At 50.6% G+C, this 23,120-nt stretch overlaps 1 protein-coding gene across 2 annotated transcripts in view; it reads left to right on the top strand.

The window, feature by feature from the left end:
* The window catches only part of FDFT1 (farnesyl-diphosphate farnesyltransferase 1), a 44,883-nt gene extending 31,319 nt beyond the window's left edge, over positions 1–13,564 (top strand). For both annotated transcript variants that reach the window (XM_075341245.1, XM_075341244.1), the window contains one exon: positions 12,355–13,564. In XM_075341245.1, the coding sequence (XP_075197360.1) occupies positions 12,355–12,567 (213 nt within the window). In that variant the 3' untranslated portion in view covers positions 12,568–13,564. The remainder of the gene's footprint in view (positions 1–12,354) is intronic.
* The last annotated feature ends 9,556 nt before the right edge of the window (positions 13,565–23,120 follow it).

Here is a 23,120-nt window from a genome sequence, read left to right as displayed (position 1 = left end):
TGGACTCTGTCCGAATCAGCCCTCTGGATCAATGTGCTGGAAATCAGAGCTGTATTTCTAGCTCTGTAAGCCTTCACCATCTGTTGGCGGCTAGGCACATTCGAGTCCAGTCGGACAACGTGACAGCGTTTTCCTACATCAGCTTCCAGGGCGGGTCTCTCAGCCGCCTGGCAATCTTGGCGGCTCAACATTCTTCAGTGGACAAGGGACTCCTAGTCCACCGTATCCGCAGCCCACATCCTAGATGTGAAAACTGCGAGGCAGACTATTTCAGCTGTCCAACCGTGGTCCACAATCCTCAGGTTTTGCGGTAGACACACTGGTTCATGTTTGATCCCAGCTTCGTCTCTTTACGTATTTCACCCTCTACCTCTTGTTCAGAGTCCTGCGCAAGATCAGTAAAGGGGGCCGTCGGGTCATTCTCATACTCCAGACTGACCCAGGCAGGCTTGGTACTCTAACCTGCTCCTTCTGTCCGTTGGGTTGCCATGGCATCTTCCGGACCGTTCAGACCTTTTCTCAAAAGGTCCGTTTTTTTCCGTCAGAATTCTGAATTCTCAGATTGACGGCGTAGCTCTTGAGTCCTGGATCTTGGCGACTTCTGATATCCTTCCTGAAGTCATCTCCGCTATGACTCGAGCTCCAAAGTGTCCTTTGACCTTTTTTGTCCTTGCCGACCCTCCTGTCCCTTCCACAGTCCGGTCTACAGATACGACTATCCCTCATTAAGGGACAGGTCTCGGCTCTGTCAGTATGTGCCAGCGGCGTATCGTCCGGCTGGCTCCGGTGCGCTCCTTTGAGGGCGCATCTCAACATCATTCCGCCTTTCCGGCGGCCTATAGAGCCCTGGGACCTTAATCCGGTCCTTACGGGTCCCGGAAACCCCCCTTTGCGCCTCTTGGGGAGGTTTCTTTGTTTCATCTTTCACAGAAAGTATTCTTTCTAGTGGCTATATTTTCCCGCCAGAGAGTTCTGGCTGCACTCTCTCGGAGTCACCCCCTTTGTTTGGTCTTTTGCATCAAGACAAGGTGGTCTTCGTCCGACTCCGGACTTTTTTTCCCTAAGGTGGTTACTCTTCCACCTTATCCGGGGCAATTTTCCTGCCTTCCTTTTGTCAGGCTCCTGTTCATCGCTTGAGGAAGCGTTGCATATCCTGGATCTGGTGCGGGCGCTCCGGATCTATGTGTCTCGCACCGCCGTTTTTAGGCGGTGCACCTCTCTCTGGTGCTGACTGCTAGTCAGCGTAGCGGTCTCTCGGCATCTAAGCCGACCCTAGTTCGTTGGCTTAGGTCGGCCATTTCCGAGACCTACAAGTGTACTCAAGTGCCTTCCCCGCTGGGGATCAGAGCACATTTGATCAGACCTGTCGGCGCCTTTTTGGGCTTTCAGGCACCAGGTTACGGCTCAGTAGGTCTGTCAGACTGCAGCTCGAATTAGTCTGCATACTTTTTCGGAGCACTACCCAAGGCATGCTCATGCTTTGGCAGACGCGGGCTTGGGCAGACGCATTTTTCCGGCGTCTGTCGCCCATTTGTGAAGTTAGGTTTGCCTGCTTCTCAGTTGTCTGTTTATTCCCACCCATGGACTGCTTTTGAACGTCCCATGGTCTGGGTCTCCCATAGGAACGATAAAGAAAAAGAGAATTTTGTTACTTACCGTAAATTCTTTTTTTTTATAGTTCCGTCATGGGAGACCCAGCACCCTCCCTATTGCATGTTGGCAGGTTTCTTGTTCCGTGTGTCTTCACCGGCTGTTATTGTTGTAGACAGAGGTTCCGGTTCTTCCGGATTTTACTCCGTCTCTTCTTGTGGGTGGATGTCCTCCTTCAGCTTTTGCACTAAACTGGTTAGGACTGGCTAGCAGGGGGTGTATATGCTAGGAGGGAGGAGCTACACGTTTTGAGTGTAGTAACTTTGTGTGTCCTCCGGGGGCAGTAGCTATACACCCATGGTCTGGGTCTCCCATGACGGAACTATAAGAAAAAGAATTTACGGTAAGTAACAAAATTCTCTTTTTTAAAACCAGCCAGATAAAGCCATACGGCTGAAGGCTGGTATTCTCAGGATGGGGAGCCCCACAGCTCAGCTGATCGCGCAGCTGTCTTCATTAGCTGCGTGGAGCTGACAGGAGCGGCGGTGTCTGCTGCAGGTTCGGTCACCTCCATGCAGCAGCGCTGGAAGCGATGCTGGAGCATCCTGGATTACGCCGGACATGGAGGGCTTTTTGGGGCTGATTAAAGTTGTTAACCAGGGTATATGTTAGTGTTTTTTATTTCTAATAAAGGATTTTTCGAGTGTGTGTGTTTATTTACTGTAATTTACAGATTAATCATGGAAGGAATCTCGGGGAGACGCCTGACATGATTGATCTAGGACTTATTGGCAGCTATGGGCTGCCATTAACTCCTTATTACCCCGATTGCCAATGCACCAGGGCAAATCGGGAAGAGCCGGGTACAGTCCCAGAACTGTCGCATCTAATGTATGCGGCAATTCGGGGCGGCTGTTGGTTGATATTGTTAGGCTGGGGGGCTCCCCATAACGTGGAGCTCCCCATCCTGAGAATACCAGCCTGCAGCCATATGGCTTTATCTGGCTGGTTTTAAAATTGGGGGGAACCGCACGCCGTTTTTTTTAATTATTTATTTCACTACACAATATAGACACGCCCACCGGCTGCTGTGATTGGGTGCAGTGTGACACCTGTCACTCAGCGTGGGGGCGTGTCTCACTGTAACCAATCATAGGCGCCGGTGGGCGGGGAAAGCAGGGAATACGAGATTGTTTAATGGGCGGCCGGCTTTTTCAAAATAGTAAAAGCCGCTGGAGCAGTGGGAACGCCGGGGATCGGTGAGTATATGAGAGAGGGGGATAGACTGACATGGACAGAGAGTGAGGGACAGAGATAGTGACCGACTGACAGAGATTAGTGAATGACAGACATTGTGAGGCGCTTCAGAACGCAGCTTTTCAGCTGCGCTCTGAAGCGGTCCTTTTTTAAGCTTTCGGTGCACAGCGCACACCTGCGCACATAGCATCAGACACCAAAATCGTATGAGGGATGTCACACGTTACAATTCACTAGGTTCGTGCAACAAAACGCTCAATTCTAGACAAAGATACGATGTGTTTGCGATCAACGGTTTTGCGTTCAATCCTGATCGCACGTAGATGTCACACGCAGATACCTCACAAACGATGCCGGATGTGCGTCACTTACAACTTGACCCCGACGACGGATTGTGAGATATATTGAAGCGTGTGTAGCGGGCTTTAGAGAATGCTAATCTGGCCATTCCCTCACCCCAATTCTTCCATTATTTCATATTCAGCTGGTCTCCCTTAGGAAAGACAGACAAAAAAAAATAAAATAAGCTTAGGCCGCTCTTGAGAACTACTACAATAAACCCCTCCATTACAGGACTTGTCACCCCCTTTCTCCTGCCACCAGTTTCGTATTGAGATTTTAACAGTCATGAAACGGTTAAATGATTTCATCAGCCGCTGCCCTGGACAAAGCCAAAAAAACGACAATTTTTACTTGTTTTTTTTTGTTTTTAATTTTTCTTTATTAAAAGTTGGGCAAGACTGCAGTTGAGTCAGACGGCACATGACACAGTTAACTCCCTAATGCCCAGGTTTAACATACAGGTCTTGTGCCCAGAATCAGTACCAAACATGGCCAGAACCAACCAAGGACATACCGGTACATCCTACATCATGAAGGGGTGATCACCGACTGCTGCTGTGGTGAGTCAGTGGTGATCCCCCGCACACGTCAGCTGATTTGTACAGCGGACATGTGTGCCTCGCAGGTGCAGGTGGATCTGTGATCCTCCTACGCCTGTTAATCCCTTAAATTGTGCTGTCAAAAAGGGACAGCACAATTTAAATGCCCGCAGCAGGTAATGCGCACTTGCCCATCTTTATCGGAGGCCCCGTGACATGAGCATGTGGAGCCAATGATTGCCATGGTAGCACAGGGTCATACGATGACTCCTGTCACTATCATGACTCACTTAATGTTACAAGCGGCAGAACAGCGGTAACAGAAGACTAGCATTTCTGCTGATCACAGCTGTGCAGCTCAGATCAGTAGAAATGAATGAGCGATCAGACTGCTGATCCTTATAGTCCCCTAAAAAGACTAGTAAATTTAAAAAAAAAAAAAAAAAACTAAAAGTCCCCGTTTGAAAATTAAAGAGTTAAAAAAATAAAAAATATACACACTTGGTATCGCCACTTTCAGAAATGCCCGATCGATCAAAATATAAAATCAGTTAATCTGATAGGTAAACGTGGTGGCAAAAAAAATTCCAAACGCCAAAATTACGATTTTTGTAGTTATAAATTTTGCGCAAAATACAATAACAGGCGATCACAATGTAGCATCTGCACAAAAATGATACCATTAAAAACGTCAGCTCGAGACGCAAAAAATAAGGCTGCTTTCACACCTCCGGTTTCTGCAATGCGGCACACTCCGGCACTTTGCAGGAAAATCGCAACCGTTTTTTTTTTTTTTTTTTTTTGCTGCCGGTTGCGTTTTTTCTGCATAGACTTTAATTAGTGCCGCATGGACTTGCGTTCCGTCCGTTTTTTGCCGCATGCGGCAGATTTAGCCGATGCGGTGGCCGGATGGTACGTTGCCTGGCACGTTTTTCGTGCGGCAAAAAAAAACCGCATCGCGCCGCATTCGACCGATGCGGCGCATTTTTCAATGCATGCCTATGGCGGCCGGATGCGGCGCGATGCGGCAATAACCGCATCCGACCGCCGCATGCGGTTTTTGCCACTGCGCATGCTCAGTAGCATGCCGCAAGCGGCAAAAACCAGACTGGCCGCAAAGGAAAAACTTATGCAAAGGATGCGGTGTGTTCACCGCATCCGTTGCATAGCTTGCACAGCCGGATTGAGCCGCACAGCTCAAACCGGATGTGTGAAAGCAGCCTAAGCCGTCACTGAGCCATAGATCCGAAAAATGAGACCGTTGTAGGTTTTGGAAAATGGCGCAAAACGTGCACCACTTTTTTTGGACAAACGTCTGAATTTTTTTTCACCCGTTAGATAAAAGTAAACATATTCATGTTTGGTGTCTATGAATTCGTACTGACCTGAGGCATCACACCCACACATCAGTCTTACCATATAGTGAACACAGTGAATAAAATATCCCCAAAAAATTGCACTTTTTTGGCCATTTTTCCACACGTGGATTTTGTTTTTTTCCCCCAATACATTATATGAGAGAACTTTTTTGGTTTCATTTAAGTTAAAAAAAAAAAAAAAAGCTGTATCCTGGTAGAGTATTAGTTTTTGGCCTGGGCGATGTACACACTGCAGCGCATCTTTGCTGTAAGTAATTCATTTAAAAGTACAACTCGTCCCGCAAACAATAAGCCCTCATATGGCAAGATTGACGGAAAAAAAAAAAAATTACGGCTATCGGAAGAAGGGGAGTGAAAAAAAAAAAAAGTGGAAAATCGCCCGGGGGAAGGGGTTAAAGTGTGGTTTTTATGGCCTACATTGTTGAAAAACACAGCCATGATACTGCTCGCAAGGGGAATCCTGACAGTGTGTGCACCGCACCCTGTGACTGCAGACTTTTGGGTCAGCCCTTGACCTCAATGATAGTGAGCCTATGGTCCTAATTATTTGCGGAAATGTTTTCATATGACATTGGGTTTTCCTAAAACCAATGAACCGGTTTACATTTAAAGGGTCCGGAAGAGGAGCCCCTGGCTGATTAATCGCGGTCATTATATTGTATACACTGTACTGACATTGGTTCTTTTTTTTTTCTTTTTTTTTTCTTTATCGTTCCTATGGGAGACTTAGACATTGGGTGTATAGCTTCTGCCTCCGGAGGACACACAAAGTACTACACTAAAAAGTGTAGCTCCTCCCTCTGAGCTTATACACCCCCTGGAGATCCAGATCTAGCCAGTTCAATGCTTTGTGTTCAGGAGGTCACATCCACACATGCATTCTCATCTGATTTTTGATTTTTGGAAAGAGTTTGAAGAAAAGCGGGTCCAAGCCTGGACCCCCGGCATGTCCCTTCTCACCCCACTGTGTCGGCGGTGTTGTTAAGGTTGATTCCAGGGCTGGAGCCTTACATGCCGCGCTCCTTCACCATCCCTCGGGCTCTGGCTTGAAGTGGGAGCCAGCACGGTTCTCCCTGCCTTGCAGGAGACCGGTCTCCATCCGCAGCCCTTCAGGATCCTGCCGGACGGAGCACTCATCCCCATGGACTTGAAACCCTGCGTCTCACAAGCTAAGTATCTGAGACGTTATTTTCGGGGGGTCCCTTGTACTTTATTGTTGGGGAGAGTGGGCTGTGTATCTGTTATGACATTTCCGGCCGGTTCTCTGGTTTTCACCTGAGAACCGCGCCGATGGTGCCTGCGCGCCGGCCGCATCGCTTAAATTTAGGCCCCGGCTTCGCCTGAGGCCTAGTTTCGATTTCACTGCCCCTGCATGTCAGTGTGTCAGTCATGCAGAGGGACAGTGCGGCTCCGCCCAGCGGCCGTTCGGCACAGGGGAGGGACACTCCTCTCTGAGGAAATGTCCCCTCCCCTGTAAATCTCCTTGGCCCTCCAGATCCCGCTCTCAGAGTAGGCCCCGCCCCCTCTCCTCGCTCCGGCGCCATTTTATCAGCGATCGGCGCTGGCTGCAGCATCTCTGCTAATCTGTCTGGGGGTCCGGGCTGTGGGATCTGGAGGGCACACAAACGGTCTGGTAAGCCACAACCTCCGGTTGTGGACCTGCTTATATACTCTCTGGGGGCCATTCTGGCTCAGAGCCCCCACTTCAGCAGCATGTCTCACACGAGGAGCAAGGCTGCAAGGCTGTACTCAATATGCACTGCATGTACGCTCGTGCTGCCTGAACCGAGCACATATCCACATTGTGATGCCTGCTCTAACCTGGCAATGCCTCAGCCTGGAATCGCACCCACAGTGGTCCCTCCGGCTGCTCCGGGTCCTGTGGCTGAACCCCCGGCTTGGGTAGAATCCTTCTCTAGGTCAATCTCCCAGTCTTTTGCCGACTCCATGGGACAGCTGTCCCGGACTTTGCTGACCATGCATCAGCCCCCTTCTCAGGGCGCCTCTGCTGCTAGGGCTCTCTCAGCGGAGCTCACAGAGGATTCTTCATCTGGTCCCAGACCCCGTCCTCCTAAAAGGAGACGCAGGGCTCCCTCTCCTTCCTCGTCCCGTGGCTCTGATTCAGAAGCTGACTCGCGGGACGAGGAGGATGCCTTTACAGGGGGCTCAGAGGCTACCTCCATGTGCCCCATTGATCTGTCCGAAAGTGACGCAGATGTTAGTGATTTGATTGCGTCCATTAATTCTGTACTGGACCTCAATCCGCCAGTATCAGAGGAGCAACCCTCTTTGGCAGAAAAGCACCAGTTTACCTTGTCTAAGAGGACAAAGAGTGTGTTCTTTAACCACTCCAGTTTTCAGGCCACTGTGACAAAGCCCAGAGCCTGTCCTGACAAACGCTTCCCAAAGCGTGGTTCTGATGACCGTTTTCCCTTTCCACCTGAGGTGGTCAAGGAGTGGGCTAATTCACCAAAGGTAGACCCTCCGGTGTCTAGACTCTCAGCCCGGACAGTTGTATCGGTGGCTGATGGCACCTCTCAAGGATTCCACTGACCGCCAGGTTGACCTTCTGGCCAAATCTGTATATGAGGCGGCAGGGGCCTCGTTCTCCCCATCTTTTGCAGCAGTGTGGGCTCTCAAAGCCATCTCTGCTTCTCTAGAGGAGATGCATTCCCTCGCCAGGGAATCTATGCCCGAAATGGTTGCTTTAACTTCCCAAGCTTCAGCTTTTTCATCCTATGCCATGTCTGCCATGCTGGAGGCTTCTCACCGCACTGCGGTGGCTTCGGCTAATTCCCTCGCTATCCGCAGGATCTTGTGGCTTCGAGAGTGGAAGGCAGATGCTTCTTCAAAGAAGTACCTTGCTGGGCTCCCATTTGCTGGGTCCAGGCTGTTCGGTGAACAGCTGGATGAAATTATTAAGGAGGCTACTGGCGGGAAGAGTACTTCCATGCCACAAACTAAAACCAGGAAACCTGTCCAGGGCAGGAACCAGTCGAGGTTTCGTTCCTTTCGTTCCTCAAACTGGTCGTCCTCTAAGCCCTCGGCCTCGTCCACTAAGGGTACTTTCACACCTCCGGTTTTTCTTCTGCGGCACAATCCGGCACTTTGCAGGAAAATCGCAACCGGTTTTTTTTGCTGCCGGTTGCGATTTTCCTGCATAGACTTTAATTAGTGCCGCATTGTGCCGCATGGCCTTGCGTTCCATCCGGTTTTTGCCGCATGCGGCAGATTTAGCCGATGCGGTGGCCGGATGGAACGTTGCCTGGCACGTTTTTTCGTGCGGCAAAAAAACCCGCATTCGGCCGATGCGGCGCATCTCTCAATGCATGCCTATGGTGGCCGGATGCGGCGCGATGCGGCAAATACCGCATCCGGCCGCCGCATGCGGTTTTTGCCACTGCGCATGCTCAGTAGCATGCCGCAAGCGGCAAAAACCGGGCGGGCCGCATGGTAAAAACTTATGCAAAGGATGCGGTGTTTTCACCGCATCCGTTGCATAGCTTGCACAGCCGTATTGAGCCGCAGGGCTCAAGCCGGATGTGTGAAAGTAGCCTAACTCAGCCAAGGACCAAAAACCCAACTGGCGCACGAAGCCGCGTCCTCAGAAGACCGCAGGAGCTGCTGCCACTATGGCAGCCTCCTCTTGACTATCTGGCCGCGCCAGCAACGTCCGTGGTCGGTGGCAGGCTCTCCCACTTTGGCGACGTGTGGTTTCAACATGTCTCCGATCAGTGGGTGCGGGATATCGTCTCCCACGGCTACAGGATAGAATTCTCTTCCAGCCCGCCAAACAGATTTTTTCTGTCAACTCCCCCCTGCTCCAAGGCCGCCGCCTTCTCACAGACCATGGCATCCTTGCAGGCCAACGGAGTAATTGTACCGGTTCCCGCCCGGGAACGGTTCAGAGGTTTCTACTCAAATCTCTTCCTAGTCCCCAAAAAGGACGGTTCCTTTTTGCAGCAGTGGTTGCGGTTCTGCACCTCCAGGGGTTGGCAGTGATTCCTTACCTGGACGACCTTCTAGTCAAGGCTTCATCCAGTGCAGACTGTCAGCGGAGTGTCTCGCTCACTCTCGCCACTCTAGTCCAATTCGGGTGGCTTGTCAATCTGCCCAAATCCACTCGGACTCCGACCCAGAAGCTCACGTACCTAGGGATGCAATTCGAGACTCTGCTGGCACTAGTGAAGCTGCCCTTAGTCAAACAGCAGTCCCTCCATCTGGCGGTGCGCTCTTTGCTGAGGCCCCGCCGTCATTCCATCAGGCACCTAATGCAGGTGCTGGGTCAGATGGTGGCGTCAATGGAAGCGGTTCCCTTTGCCCAGTTCCATCTGCATCCTCTGCAGCTGGACATTCTCTGCTGTTAGGACAAGCGTACTTCTTCCTTGCACAGGTTAGTGGCTCTGTCGCCACAGACCAGGGGCTCCCTTCAGTGGTGGCTTCGGCCCCTCTCTCTGTCTCAGGGACGCTCCTTCCTGGCTCCGTCCTGGGTGATCCTCACCACGGATGCCAGTCTATCCGGCTGGGGAGCAGTATATCTCCACCACAGAGCGCAGGGCACTTGGACTCCGTCCGAATCAGCCCTCTCGATCAATGTGCTGGAAATCAGAGCTGTGCTTCTAGCTCTTAGCCTTTCACCACCTGTTGGCGGGCAAGCACATTTGAGTCCAGTCAGACAACGCGACAGCGGTTGCCTACATCAATCACCAAGGCGGGACACGCAGCCGCCTGGCAATGTTGGAGGTTCAACACATCCTTCAGTGGACGGAGGACTCAAAGTCCACCATATCCGCAGTCCACATCCCAGGCGTGGAAAACTGGGAGGCAGATTATCTCAGCCGTCAAACCGTGGACAGCGGCGAGTGGGCTCTGCATCCGGCAGTGTTTCGGTCAATCTGCCGCAAGTGGGGCACTCCGGAAGTGGATCTAATGGCATCCCGGCACAACAAGGTTCCGGTTTACGTGGCTCGCTCCCACGATCCTCAGGCCTTTGCAGCGGACGCGCTGGTTCAAGATTGGTCCCAGTTTCGTCTGTCCTACGTGTTTCCCTCTCTAGCTCTCTTGCCCAGAGTCCTGCGCAAGATCAGAATGGAGGGCAGTCGGGTCATCCTCATTGCTCCAGACTGGCCCAGGCGAGCTTGGTACCCAGACCTGCTCCATCTGTCCGTAGAGGTGCCGTAGCATCTCCCAGACCGTCCAGCCCTTCTCTCACAAGGTCAGTTTTTCCGCCAGAATTCTGCGGCTCTCAGATTGACGGCGTGGCTCTTGAGTCCTGGATCTTGACGACTTCTGGTATCCCTCCAGAAGTCATCTCCACTATGACTCGGGCTCGGAAGTCTTCCTCGGCCAAAATCTATCACAGGACCTGGAGAATTTTCCTGTCCTGGTGTCGCTCTTCCGGCCATGCTCCTTGGCCTTTTTCCTTGCCGACCCTCCTGTCCTTTCTACAGTCCGGTCTGCAGCTAGGACTATCCCTCAATTCCCTCAAGGGACAGGTCTCGGCTCTGTCAGTGTTGTTCCAGCGGCGTATCGCCCGGCTGGCTCACGTGCGCACCTTCATGCAGGGCGCATCTCACATCATTCCGCCTTACCGGCGGCCTTTGGATCCCTGGGACCTCAATCTGGTCCTCACGGCTTTGCAGAAACCCCCCTTTGAGCCTCTTAGGGAGGTTTCTTTGTTTCGTCTTTCACAGACAGTGGTCTTTCTGGTGGCCATAACTTCCCTCAGGAGAGTCTCTGATTTGGCTGCGCTCTCTTCGGAGTCACCTTTTTTGGTTTTTCATCAAGACAAGGTGGTTCTCCGTCCGACTCCGGACTTTCTCCCTAAGGTGGTTTCTCCTTTCCACCTTAACCAGGACATTTCCCTGCCTTCCTTTTGTCCGGCTCCTGTTCATCGCTTTGAAAAAGCGTTGCATACTCTGGATCTGGTGCGGGCGCTCCGGATCTATGTGTCACGCACCGCTGTTCTTAGGCGGTGCACCTCTCTTTTTGTGCTGACCACAGGTCGGCGTAAGGGCCTCTCGGCTTCTAAGCCGACCTTAGCTCGTTGGATTAGGTCGGCCATTTCCGATGCCTACCAGTGTACTCAAGTGCCTCCCCCGCCGGGGATCAAGGCACACTCGACCAGAGCTGTCGGTGCCTCTTGGGCTTTCAGGCACCAGGCTATGGCTCAGCAGGTCGGTCAGGCTGCCACCTGGGCTAGTCTGCATACCTTTTCGAAGCACTACCAAGTGCATGCTCATGCTTCGGCAGATGCGAGCTTGGGCAGACGCATCCTTCAGGCGGCTGTCGCCCATTTGTGAAGTTAGGTTTCGCCTACTTCTCAGTTTTCTGTTTATTCCCACCCATGGACTGCTTTGAGACGTCCCAATGTCTGGGTCTCCCATAGGAACGATAAAGAAAAAGAGAATTTTGTTACTTACCGTAAATTCTTTTTCTTATAGTTCCGTATTGGGAGACCCAGCTCCCTCCCTGTTGCCTGTTGGCAGTTCTTGTTCCGTGTGTTATCACCGGCTGTTGTTGTAGACAGAGTCTCCGGTTGTTCCGGTTCTTGCTCTATCTCTACTTGTGGGTGGCTATTCTCCTTCAGCTTTTGCACTAAACAGGCTATATTTGGTTATCCAGGGGGTGTATATGCTCAGAGGGAGGAGCTACACTTTTTAGTGTAGTACTTTGTGTGTCCTCCGGAGGCAGAAGCTAAACACCCAATGTCTGGGTCTCCCAATACGGAACTATAAGAAAAAGAATTTACGGTAAGTAAACAAAATTCTTTTTTTTTTTTCCTCCTCCCCTTTTTCCAAGAACCATAACTTTTTTTTTTATTGTTCCGTTAATATAGCAGTATGAGGTTTTGGGTTTTTTTGTTTTTTTTTTCTTTGGGCGAGCTGTCCCACTTAGGATGATTGCAGCTTCAAGTCCCCTATCGCTTGTGCTGTGCAGAGCAATCCTTAGCATCAGCCAAAGTGTCGGCTCCTCAGTGACCCTCCTCCCTTCTGATGCTGCTGAGATCTAACACTGCTCAGTACAAGCTGCGGATTTCGGTCACACTGGGTGGGCAGACAGTAAATATACTTATATGTATTGGGGGCTCTTACTCTACAGATGAACTCGTATAATATCCAAATCATACAGCCACTGGATTATCACAGTCAGTACATCAGCCTCATCAGGTCTATTTTGAAATCTGATTCTGTTTTAAAATGTATGCACCAAGATCAAGAAACATATATATTTTATTTTTCCTTCAGATCTACCAGAAGATCCCGCTGACGGACCCCTCCTCTGGCCGCACACAGAACATCGTCTCCACCGTGCAGAAGCTGAGCCTCTCCAGCGGCCCCCTAGTGTCCCGCCACAGCTTCTCCCCCATTTATTTGTCGTGTGCTATGCTGCTCGCCGCCCTCAGCTGGCAGTACCTGAGCACGGTCCAGGCCTCGGAGGAGGTGCACACAGGACAGTGACCCCCTCATCCCACCCCTCTAGGACCAGATACCTTCCATCATTACAGCCCTCCATATGGTAGTAATCAGTAACGTGTCCCCTCTTGTCTTTCGGGATTACGGGACCGGTCATAGTGCTTTTCTCAAACATGGTCTGATGTAGACTGATTCCTTGGGATACTTGACCCCGGGAAGGGGATCCTCCTAAATCATTTCTGGGGCTTTTCCATCAGTATGTGCAGTATGTTCGGTGGTGGGATGACCCATGAGTAAGTGGAGGACTTAGCTCTGGAATATAGGAGGTCATTGATCGATACGATGGCCAGACCAGAGCATCTGCTGAAGTCAGTATGGACTGGACTATAAAGGGATACGCGGGAGCAGACTCCGCCCCGTCGAATGTGATAGTTAAGGCGGATCCTGACCAGCATCAGCGTCACGTTTTATAAGGGGACGCTGGACCCTCATCCAATCAAGAAACTGAACAGGATGACTTTATTCCTGATTGATGTTTTCCTTGAGATGAACCGCATCAAGGATTTCTGTCACCGGCCTCCGATTAATTGAAGCTTTTATGGGTAAAATATAAAATGTGGACAAAGATTATGGTCGTCGATGTTCCTGAAAAATCTCCATTTTTGATTTTGTTAAAACTTTTTCTCATCTACTGGCTTTAAAAAAAAAAAAAAAAAAAAAAAAAAAATGGCTGCCGCGGGGGCGCGTTGACGAGACGGCTGCCGCGGGGGCGCGTTGACGAGACGGCTGCCGCGGGGGCGCGTTGGCGAGATGGCTGCCGCGGGGGCGCGTTGGCGAGACGGCTTCCGCGGGGGCGCGCTGCCATAGACTCGGCTACACGCTTAGCCCGGTCATGGTCAGTACAGTTGCCTGTCGGCAGAGCGTCGATCCCATTGTGCCCGCTGTGGCAGCCGCTCCCCGGAGGCCACGTCAGGAATGGTCGTATCGTGACATTGTTATACAATGTGTTCTCATTTTTTATTAAATAAAATTTAAGAACTGATTTAAACCGCTGTCATTTTTATGGGAAAAGCTTTTTAAAGAGACAGTAGTACTTTTATAAATATTGCGGTCATGGTGACGCTGGACTTTGAGGTGTCGGTGTTATAGAAATCTGACTTGTTGCCTGTTTTTTTTTTTTTTTTCCCCCTGTAGCTCAACTACTGTGTTTTCCGGATTATAAGACGCATCCCAACCCCAATCCCAAGAGGTGCGTCTTATAATCCGGATATGGCTTACCGGGGTGGCGGTGGTGGAGCGGGATCCCAGGACGGAGGGTCGTCGATACTGAGGGCTTGGAGGAGAGGGTGTCACTGCAATGGAGTGGCTCAGGAGGGTCACAGGGCGGGGTATCGTGGCCGCCGTACCATTGATCCGACTTAAGGCTCCATTGAATCGCCCGCGGTTGATGTGATGGACTTCATGAAAATGGCAGCGGAGTCCTAATTGCGCATGCGCCCTATTCTTGAGGTCCATCTCGTCAACCTCAGGCGATTCAATGGAGCCCGCAGTCAGATCAATGGCATCGGCCGCCACGATACCCCACCCTGTGACCCTCCTGAGTCGCTCCACTGCAGGGACACCCCCACAGTCATATCAATGGCGCCCACCGCCGGGACACCACCAAGCCCGCAGTATTGCCGACCTCCCACTGAGCCTGCAGCATCACCGTCCCGTTCTCCTGAGCCTCTCCACCACCGCTGCTTCCCCCCCCGGTGAGCTGATTAAATGTTAAAATGAGGGTCCGTCTTATAAAGATTATTTTTAACTATTTTCCTGCTCTAAATTTGGGGTGCGTCTTATAATCAGGGCCGAATAAAACGAAAAAATATGGTATATGGCCATGTGTGCTTATACCAGTCCCAAGCCACCGCTATATACCAGACTCTACTTCCAATTCTGCACCTTCTTCAGTTTCTCTTCCAAAAAAGTAGAAAATTTACTTTAGAGAATATTAAAGCTGATTTCTAGAGATAAAGAAATCCATAAAACACTGAAGAAACTGTACAGATAGTTTGTGACTACATAAAAAGAAGACTGCAGACGTAATTGATAGGATGAGAAATAAGAGCCACATTATAATTTTGCTGCTGCTGCCAATCACATTTTATTTATGCAGGAGCAAGCCCCCAATATTACAGAAAAAAAAATTAGATTTGCAACAGCCACATAGTGTGTTGCCCACAATATTGGCCATTTGCCCTCTTTGGTGTGTGTATTCGCAGTGTCAATGCTGCAGCTCAATGCTCCGTTGATTCCTTTTGGTGCTTATGTAACTTTTTTAGTTGCTGTTTTTAGTAAGTGGGGAATAAAGTTTAACGCCTTTGCGACCAAGGATGTACCAGTACGTCCTAAATCATAAAGGTGTAATGGCTGCTGCGGTGAGCCCGGCAGTGATCCCTGCACACGTCTGCTGTTGAAATCAGCAGACATGTGTGGCTATCAGGTGCAGGTGGATCCGTGATCCACCTGCGCCTGTTAACTCCCTTAGATCGTGGTTTCAAAATGTGACAATGCAATTTAAAAAAAAAAAAAAAATCGCAGCGAGGAACGCGCCTTACCCTGCCACTATTTGAGGCCTGTGCCGTGATCACTGGGAGCCAATGGTTGCCATTGTAGTGACAGGTCATGTGATTACTCTTGTTGCTATCATGATGTAGTTCCTGTAACAGCTGACAGTGGCTGTAACAGAAATGCAGCATTTCTGCTGATCAGAGCTGTGCTGCTCTGATCAACAGAAATGAATGAGTGATCAGACGGGTGATCCTTATAGTACCCTAGGGGAACTAGTAAAATAAAATAGAAAAAAAAGTTAAACCTAAGTTCACATCACCCCCCTTTCACCCCATTGAAAATTAAAGGGTTACAAATATATACACACATTTGGTATCGCCGTGTTCAGAAACGCTCGATTTATCAAAATATATAATCAATTTGATCAGTACACGCCAAAATTACGTTTTTTGGTTGTCACAAATAAAATTTTTTATTAATTATATAATTAAAAATGTCAGCTCAAGACGCAAAAAATAAGCAGTCACTGAGCCATAGATCACGAAAAAAGAACGCTATGGGTCGTGGAAAATAGCACAAAGTGCGCCACTTTTTTTTTTTTTTTTTTTTTTTTTTTTGACGAACTTCTGCATTTTTTTTTTTTAACTGCTTAGATAAAGCTATATATGTTTGGTGTCTGCGAACTCGCACCGACCTGAGGAATCACACCAACACATCAGTTTTACCATATAGTGAACATGGTGAATAAAATATCCCAAAAACAATCATGCAATCATAACTGGATATTATTTTTTTTTGCTGTTTTCCAGTACACTATGTGGTAAAACTTATGGTTTCATTTAAAAGTACAACTCTTCCTGCAAAAATAACAAGCCCTCACATGTCAAGATTGACGGAAAAAAAACCCGTTACGACTCCTGCAAGAAGGGGAGCAAAAATATAAAGATTGAAAAATAACTATTGTATCTCTCTGTCTACATACAGTGTGTCCACCCATATCCTATCCACCGCCATTAACTTGAGAACGGCGGCAGCTATAGGCATACAATTGGTGTCTAGGTATAGTAAAGTAGCCATGCGCTACGCAATGAAACCACCTATAGCGCCACCTGGTGGAAAACAATGGAGTTAGCATTTTTATCTCGAAAACGGAACGAGATAAAGTGAATTACAAAGTTGTAGGGCATCATCAATTCAATACGAATCGAAAGGGCCAAATAACCATGGCCTTTCCCACCCTAATATCAGCCCCAGTTGTCTGCTGTAGCTTGGCTAGTTTAGAAAAACGAGGGGGGACCCCACATCATGTAAAACAAATAATTTAAGAAGTGTGGGATCCCCTCTATTTTTCATAACCAGCCAAGGTACAGCAGAGAGCCTGCAGCTGCTGCTGTTCATGTGTTAGATAGGAAAAATGGGGGGTACCCCACATCATTCCCCTCCCCCCCAAAAAAAAAAGCTGGCCAATCTAGCTATCCCTCTATCAAGCTATTATGTAGCTATCTATCAATTATCCTATCATATTTTGTTTCTACGCTAAAAAATGCTGTGACAGGGTCCTTCTCCAATATCACATAATCAACAGAGCGAGAGCTGGGTGAACAATCCAGAGATCCTTCATTCTAAGCAAAATCAGACTGTCCATGAAATAATCCACCACCCAGAGGGTAAAATAGTCCAGAAACACGTATATATTCCAGTAAGCGATAAATGTCCAGGTATATGGGGAGCCCCGGCTTCTCCCACAGAGGATGAAACTTCCTGCTTCTGTCTTGAAGTTCTCAGACAGACTGAGTAATCTCTCAGGTAAGCAGAGTGTTTCGTAAATCTCAAGGCCCCCTCCGCCAGACTTGGGGACAAAGCCTGGCAAGGGGTGATAACCTTGCAAACAGGACAATGTACATAGAATGGACAGAGCACCACACCTAAAATGCAAACCTACACAAAATTATACACAACCCCCCCCCCCCCCCATATCACACCATCACAACCTCTCCCTAATAAGTGAGTACGCCATGAGGTCTACACAGACCTCTGGCCACCCCACTTAAGTCCATGTTGCTCAGCTGTGGATAGTCTTTTGTACAGCGGTAGGGTTGGAAGGACAAGCTTCCCTTTGTGTCCTCTTTCACTCAAACTGTGTTTCCTGCACCCACAAATTGGCATTGTAGATCTCCCACATCATTTGCTAGCAGAAAATCTGCAGGCAGGCCGCTCATCACCCCAACCACACATTGCTTGATCCCAAAGTCAAAGACCAGATGTACAGTCGCCTTTGGGATATTCCTCCTTTGTCCTCCTGCCAATTCAATAACCATCCCTGGTCCATGATGTATCGCCTCTGGCCGAACTACTCTGGGATCAGCTATTGTGATAAATGCCCCGGAGTCACAAAATCCAATGACTCTCAGTTAGGGCTGAGCGGATCCGCCAAAAACTGGGACTGGCGGATCACAGCCAGATTTTACAAAGAGTGATTCGCTCTGGAATCCGGTGCCCATATAAGTCAATGGGGACCGGAATCTGGAGATTAAAAATGTTTGTGGAGGTGATGGGGGTAGGAGCCAGCGTGGCAGTCACCGGGCCAGTGTTATGGAGGCACACTCCTTCCGGGTCACGCTTTTACTTTACGGAGCCGACAATTCAATATTCATTGTTTTGCCCGCCCACCGGTGCGTGTCATTGGTTTTAGTTAGATGAGCCCACACCGAGTGGCAGCGTGTCAGCTGACTGCAACCAATCACAGGCGGCAGGACGGCCGTTTGGCGGGGAAAGCAGTGTATCCCTCGCAAGTGTGACTCAGTTTTTTTTTTTTGTTTATTTAAATAAATAATTAAAGGGAACCAAACATCAGGTTTTTCGTGTATAAGCTGCAGCCAGTGCAGTACTGGCACTATCAGGCACAGTGTGTACATACCATCAGGGGGCAGCTCGGGTGTTTAGGCAGCGAAATCCAACTTTATAAAGTTTGAAAATTCGTGCACTTTTTGATTGACGTGTGCACCTCTCTCCTAATGTCCGGGCATGTTATGCACTTGTATCCCCGTCGCCTGTTCCTCCCTCTCTCCTGATGTCCGGGCGTGTTATGCACGTGTATCTCCGCCCCCCCCCCCGCCTGTTCCTCCCTCTCTCCTGATGTCCGGGCGTGTTATGCACGTGTATCTCCTCCCCCCCCCCGCCTGTTCCTCACTCTCTCCTGATGTCCGGGCGTGTTATGCACGTGTATCCCCGCCCCCCGCCGCCTGTTCCTCCCTCTCTCCTAATGTCCGGGCGGGTTATGCACTTGTATCCCCGCCGCCTGTTCCTCCCTCTCTCCTGATGTCCGGGCGTGTTATGCATGTGTATCCCCGCCCCCCCGCCTGTTCCTCCCTCTCTCTGGCTGTATTTAAATTTCCCTCTTCAGTGACATGACGTCGGAGTTGGCGCCTGCGCATAGCGCTTATCTCTGGCGCCATGTTACTGAAGCCCGCTGTACCGTGCAGCCGGGTGCACGAGAGGGCGGCGCATGCGCCCTCGCTTCTTCAGATCCCGTTGTGACCGCGGGAGCGTGCGCGGTTACAACAGGACTGGAGATGAGCTGACGCGATTGCTACGCTACCAGCACAGCAGCCGCCTAGGACACCGGGGCTCAGGTGAGTTCACAATGCTGTGCGTGCGCCCCTGTGTTGACCTGAGCTCACCTTCTGAATGCCAGGTCACCGCAGGAAAGACCTGGCATTCAGTGTGTCTGTGCTATGTATGTGTGTGATTCTGTGCAGTGTGTGTGCGCGCATGGTGCGTGTGTGTGTGCGCACGCTGTGTGTGTGTGTGCGCACGCTGTGTGTGTGCGCCGCGCGCGCACGCTGTGTGTGGTGTGTGTGTGCGCACGCTGTGTGTGGTGTGTGTGTGTGCACGCACGCGCACACTGTGTGTGTGTGTGTGTGTGTGTGTGTGTGTGTGTGTGTGTGTGTGTGTGTGTGTGTGTGTGTGTGTGTGTCCTGAATCCAGGCCTGGCATTACTGGAGTTTCCTCCGGTACGGTACCCAGTCCGACGCTGCACTGAACTGTGTAGTTTTTTTTTTTTGCCCCAGATGATATTGGATCCGGATTGGACGGCGCGGGACTCTTGACCCAGGATTACTGCGGAGGGGGGTTCTTTATTTCAATAAAGATGGAGTCACTAATTGTGTTGTTTTATTTCTAATAAAAATATTTTTCTGTGTGTTGTGTATTTTTTATGTTTACTAGAAATTCATGGTGGCCATGTCTAATATTGGCGTGACGTCCATGAATTTCGGGCTTAGGGCCAGTTGATAATATACACCTAGCCCTAACCCCATTATTACCCAGTGAGCCACCCGGCATCAGGGCAGCTGGAAGATTTGGATACAGCGCCAGAAGATGACGCTTCAATGAAAGCGCCATTTTCTGGGGTGGCTGCGGACTGCAATTCGCATCTGGGGTGCCCAGAAAGCTTGGGCACTCTGCATTGCGGATTCCAATCACCAGCTGCCTAGTTGTACCTGGATGGACTCAAAAATTGGGCGAAGCCCATGTCATTTTTTTTCTATAATTATTTCATGAAATTTAAAAAAAAAAAAGGGCTTCCCTATATTTTTTAGTTCCCAGCCGGTTACATGGAAGAATGGGAAGAAATCCTGCATACAGTCCTAGATGGAGGATGATACTAAGTGTCTGAAAACTACTACATGGGGGCAACAGAACCTATTCCCAAAAAACAAAACAATTAATTATTTTAAAATGTTTGTTTTTTAATTTAAACAAAGGTATTGAAATATTGAGAAATAAGAATTATTCTTACCGTTAATTCGGTTTCTAGGACCTTCCACGACAGCATAGGAGGTTGTCTCTCCACGCCCTAATTGAGACAGGAAGCACAAAGAGGTTAAAAGGACCCTCCCACCTCCCATAGCCAGTGTCTTACAAAGAACCCATAGCATATGAGAAGTGCAACACATCCAGGAACATCGAGGATAAGGGAGGGAATTACCTGCTGTCGTGGAAGGTCCTAGAAACCGAATTAACGGTAAGAATAATTCTTATTTCTCTAGTCCCTTCCACGACAGCATAGGAGGAATACCAACGAATTGATACCTAGGGGGGACCACAGCCTGCAGGACTTTCCTGCCAAACGCCAAATCCCTGTAGGAATCCAGATCCAATGATAATGCTTCGCGAAAGTATGGAGGGAAGACCACGTAGCTGCCTTGCAGAGCTGCTCAGGAGAAGCCCCTGCCCGTTCAGCCCAGGAGACAGAGGTAGCCCTGGTGGAGTGCGCCGTAAATCCGGTAGGTGGAGACAGACGCTGAGCGATGTAGGCTTCACCAATGGCCCGCACAATCCAGTTGGCAACAATACTCTTATCCACCCACCTGCCCTTATTGTGACCAAAGGGCTGAATAAATAAGGTATGATCAATACTCCAAGGTGCAGGAAGATCCAGGTAGCGGAACACCGTCCGACGAACGGCCAAAGAATGGAACACTTCCATCCCCGGAGTCTGAGGATGCAGACAGAAGGAAGGCAGGACGATGGACTGGGAACGGTGAAATCTGAAACCACCTTGGGAAGGAAGGAAGGGTCCAGCTGAAAGACAATGATGTCATCTCTGACGGTCAGGTAAGGCTCCCGGATGGATAATGCCTGAAGTTCCCAGACTCTCCGAGCAGACGGAATAGCCACGAGAAAAACAGTCTTGTGAGAGAGAGAACGGATGCCACAGGAGGACAGAGGCTCAAAGGGCGACTGAGAGAGTCCGGTAAGGACCACCTTGAGATCCCAGCAAGGTGTCAGGATCCTCCGCCGCAGACAGAGCCTACTAGCGAACACCCTGAAACGGCGGATCCAGCGACGATCTGCCAGAGCCGTGACAAGACTGCACTGAGTGCCGAGATCTGCACCTTCAGGGTGCTGGGCCGAAGGCCTAAGTCCAATCCACTCTGGAGGAAGTTGAGAATCTGCGCAATGGTAGGCCGGAGCGGGTCAGGAGGCCGAGAACCACACCAGGAGGAAAATCTCATCCAGATTTTAGTGGAAATACTATTAGTCACTGGTTTACGGTTCTTCTGTAGAGGAGCCATGACCTTGTCAGAAAGTCCTTGGGCCTTCAGTGCCCGGGCCTCAGAAGCCAGGCAGCCAACTGGAGCTTCTGGGGGACCGGATGGAATATCGGTTCCTGAGACAGGAAACTGGGGTCTGAACCCAGGAGGACCGGTCCGTCGAGTCTGAGAGTCAGGATCAGGCAGTACCAACTCCGCCGCGGCCACAGAGGAGCTACCCGGATGGTCGTGGCTCCGTCGTCCCTCATCGTCCTCAGGGTTCGTGCGAGAAGAGGAGTAGGCGGGAAGGCGTAGGCGAGGCAAAAAGGACCAATTGTAGCAGAAGGCGTTCACCCCCAACGCGTTGCCCCGAGGGTTCAGGGAGAAAAATGTTGCGACCCTGCGATTTCCTGCTGAAGCAAAGAGGTCTACCTCTGGAGTACCCCACCTTGCCACTAGAGAGCAGAACACCGCTTGGGCCAGACTCCACTCCCCTGGGTGAACAACCTGATGACTCAGGAAGTCAGCTTGAAGGTTTAGGGATCCTTGTAGATGGACTGCGGAAAGGGATAGCAGGGACTGTCCTGTCCAGCGGAAGATCCGGGAGGACACGGACTTCAGGGCGCCTGACCTAGTACTGCCCTGATGGCGGAGATGTGCCACTGTGGAGACATTGTCCCAGTAGACCAGGACGTGAGTGTCCCGGATGGGATCCTGGGCAGCGAGGAGGGCTTCTCCGACCGCGCTGAGTTCCCGGTAGTTGGATGACTGGGTGCCGACATAAGGGCTCCAGCCCCCCTGAAACTGAGAGTTTGCCACCATAGCCCCCCAGCCCCTCTGGCTGGCATCGGATGCCAGTGTAACCAGGGGTGACCGGGTCCAGGCAACCCCAACCATCAGGTTGTAGGGACACACCAGAGAAGGGACGAGGAGACGGGTGCCGAGAGAGGCGAACCCGGTGTTCAGGGAGGAAGGGAGTCCGACCCAATGAACCAGGATACGATCCCGTAGACAACGAGAGTGGGCCGGAGCCCACAAGACTGAGGGAATGCAGGACGTCATAGAACCCAGGGCCGATATAGCGCCTCGAAGGGTCGGGCGCGCATGTCTGTGAAATGTCGAGAGTTTGGCCAACAGCGTCAATCTGTGATCCTCTGGGGGAAGGATGCCAGTGAGGTTGAGGCGAACCCTGCAACGGAGGAAGGTGACCACCTCAGCCCTGATCTTTGAAAAGAGTCTTGGAGCCGAGGAGAACCCGAAGGGAAGTACCTGTAATTGGAAATGAAGCATGGCCCCTCCGTGCAGAACCACAATTTTGAGGTACTGCCTGAGACAAGGATGGACGGGCACATGGAACTAGGCGTCCCTCAGGGCAATCGAGGCCAACAGGTGGCGGAGACCGAGCAGGGGAACAACAGATTTCACAGACTCCATTCTTGAAACGTCGGTATCTGACCCACTGGTTTGAGACGCTTCAGATAGATGATAATCCGGACGTCTCCAGATGGTGTTTTGACAAGGAAGAGACGGAGTAGCGACCTACTCCTACTTCCTGACTCGGGACTGAGGAAACGACCCCCGAATGGATTAACTCCCGAATCATCGAGCACAGGAGATCCTGTGAACCCTGTGACGACAGGGCAGTGACTCGGAGGCCTGGGGGGGGGGGAGGAGTCTACCAATAGACCCTCTGAGACGAGCTTGTAGGACCCATGGGCAGGCGGAGAAGGCCCGCCACTGGGGAAGAAAGGCAGAGAGCCGTCCCCCCACCCGAGCCGACTCACTGTTCGTCATGCTGAGGACTTTGTGGATGGGAAGGGATGAGATAATTACTCCCCCCACCCTAAGGATAGCTCCCATGGTCAGACTCCCCTCTCCCCTTGGGCTGGGAGGCCCGAGGTATCGAGGGACGAAAGGACCGTTGCCTGGAGGGTGTCGGATCCGGCAGGCCTGACGATCAGTCGCCCTGTCCAGAATATCATCCAGGGCAGGCCCAACCCTAAGTAC

This window comes from Anomaloglossus baeobatrachus, chromosome 3 (genome assembly GCF_048569485.1).
Source record: "Anomaloglossus baeobatrachus isolate aAnoBae1 chromosome 3, aAnoBae1.hap1, whole genome shotgun sequence".
Taxonomy (NCBI): domain Eukaryota; kingdom Metazoa; phylum Chordata; class Amphibia; order Anura; family Aromobatidae; genus Anomaloglossus; species Anomaloglossus baeobatrachus.
This window is presented reverse-complemented; position numbering and strand designations above follow the sequence as displayed.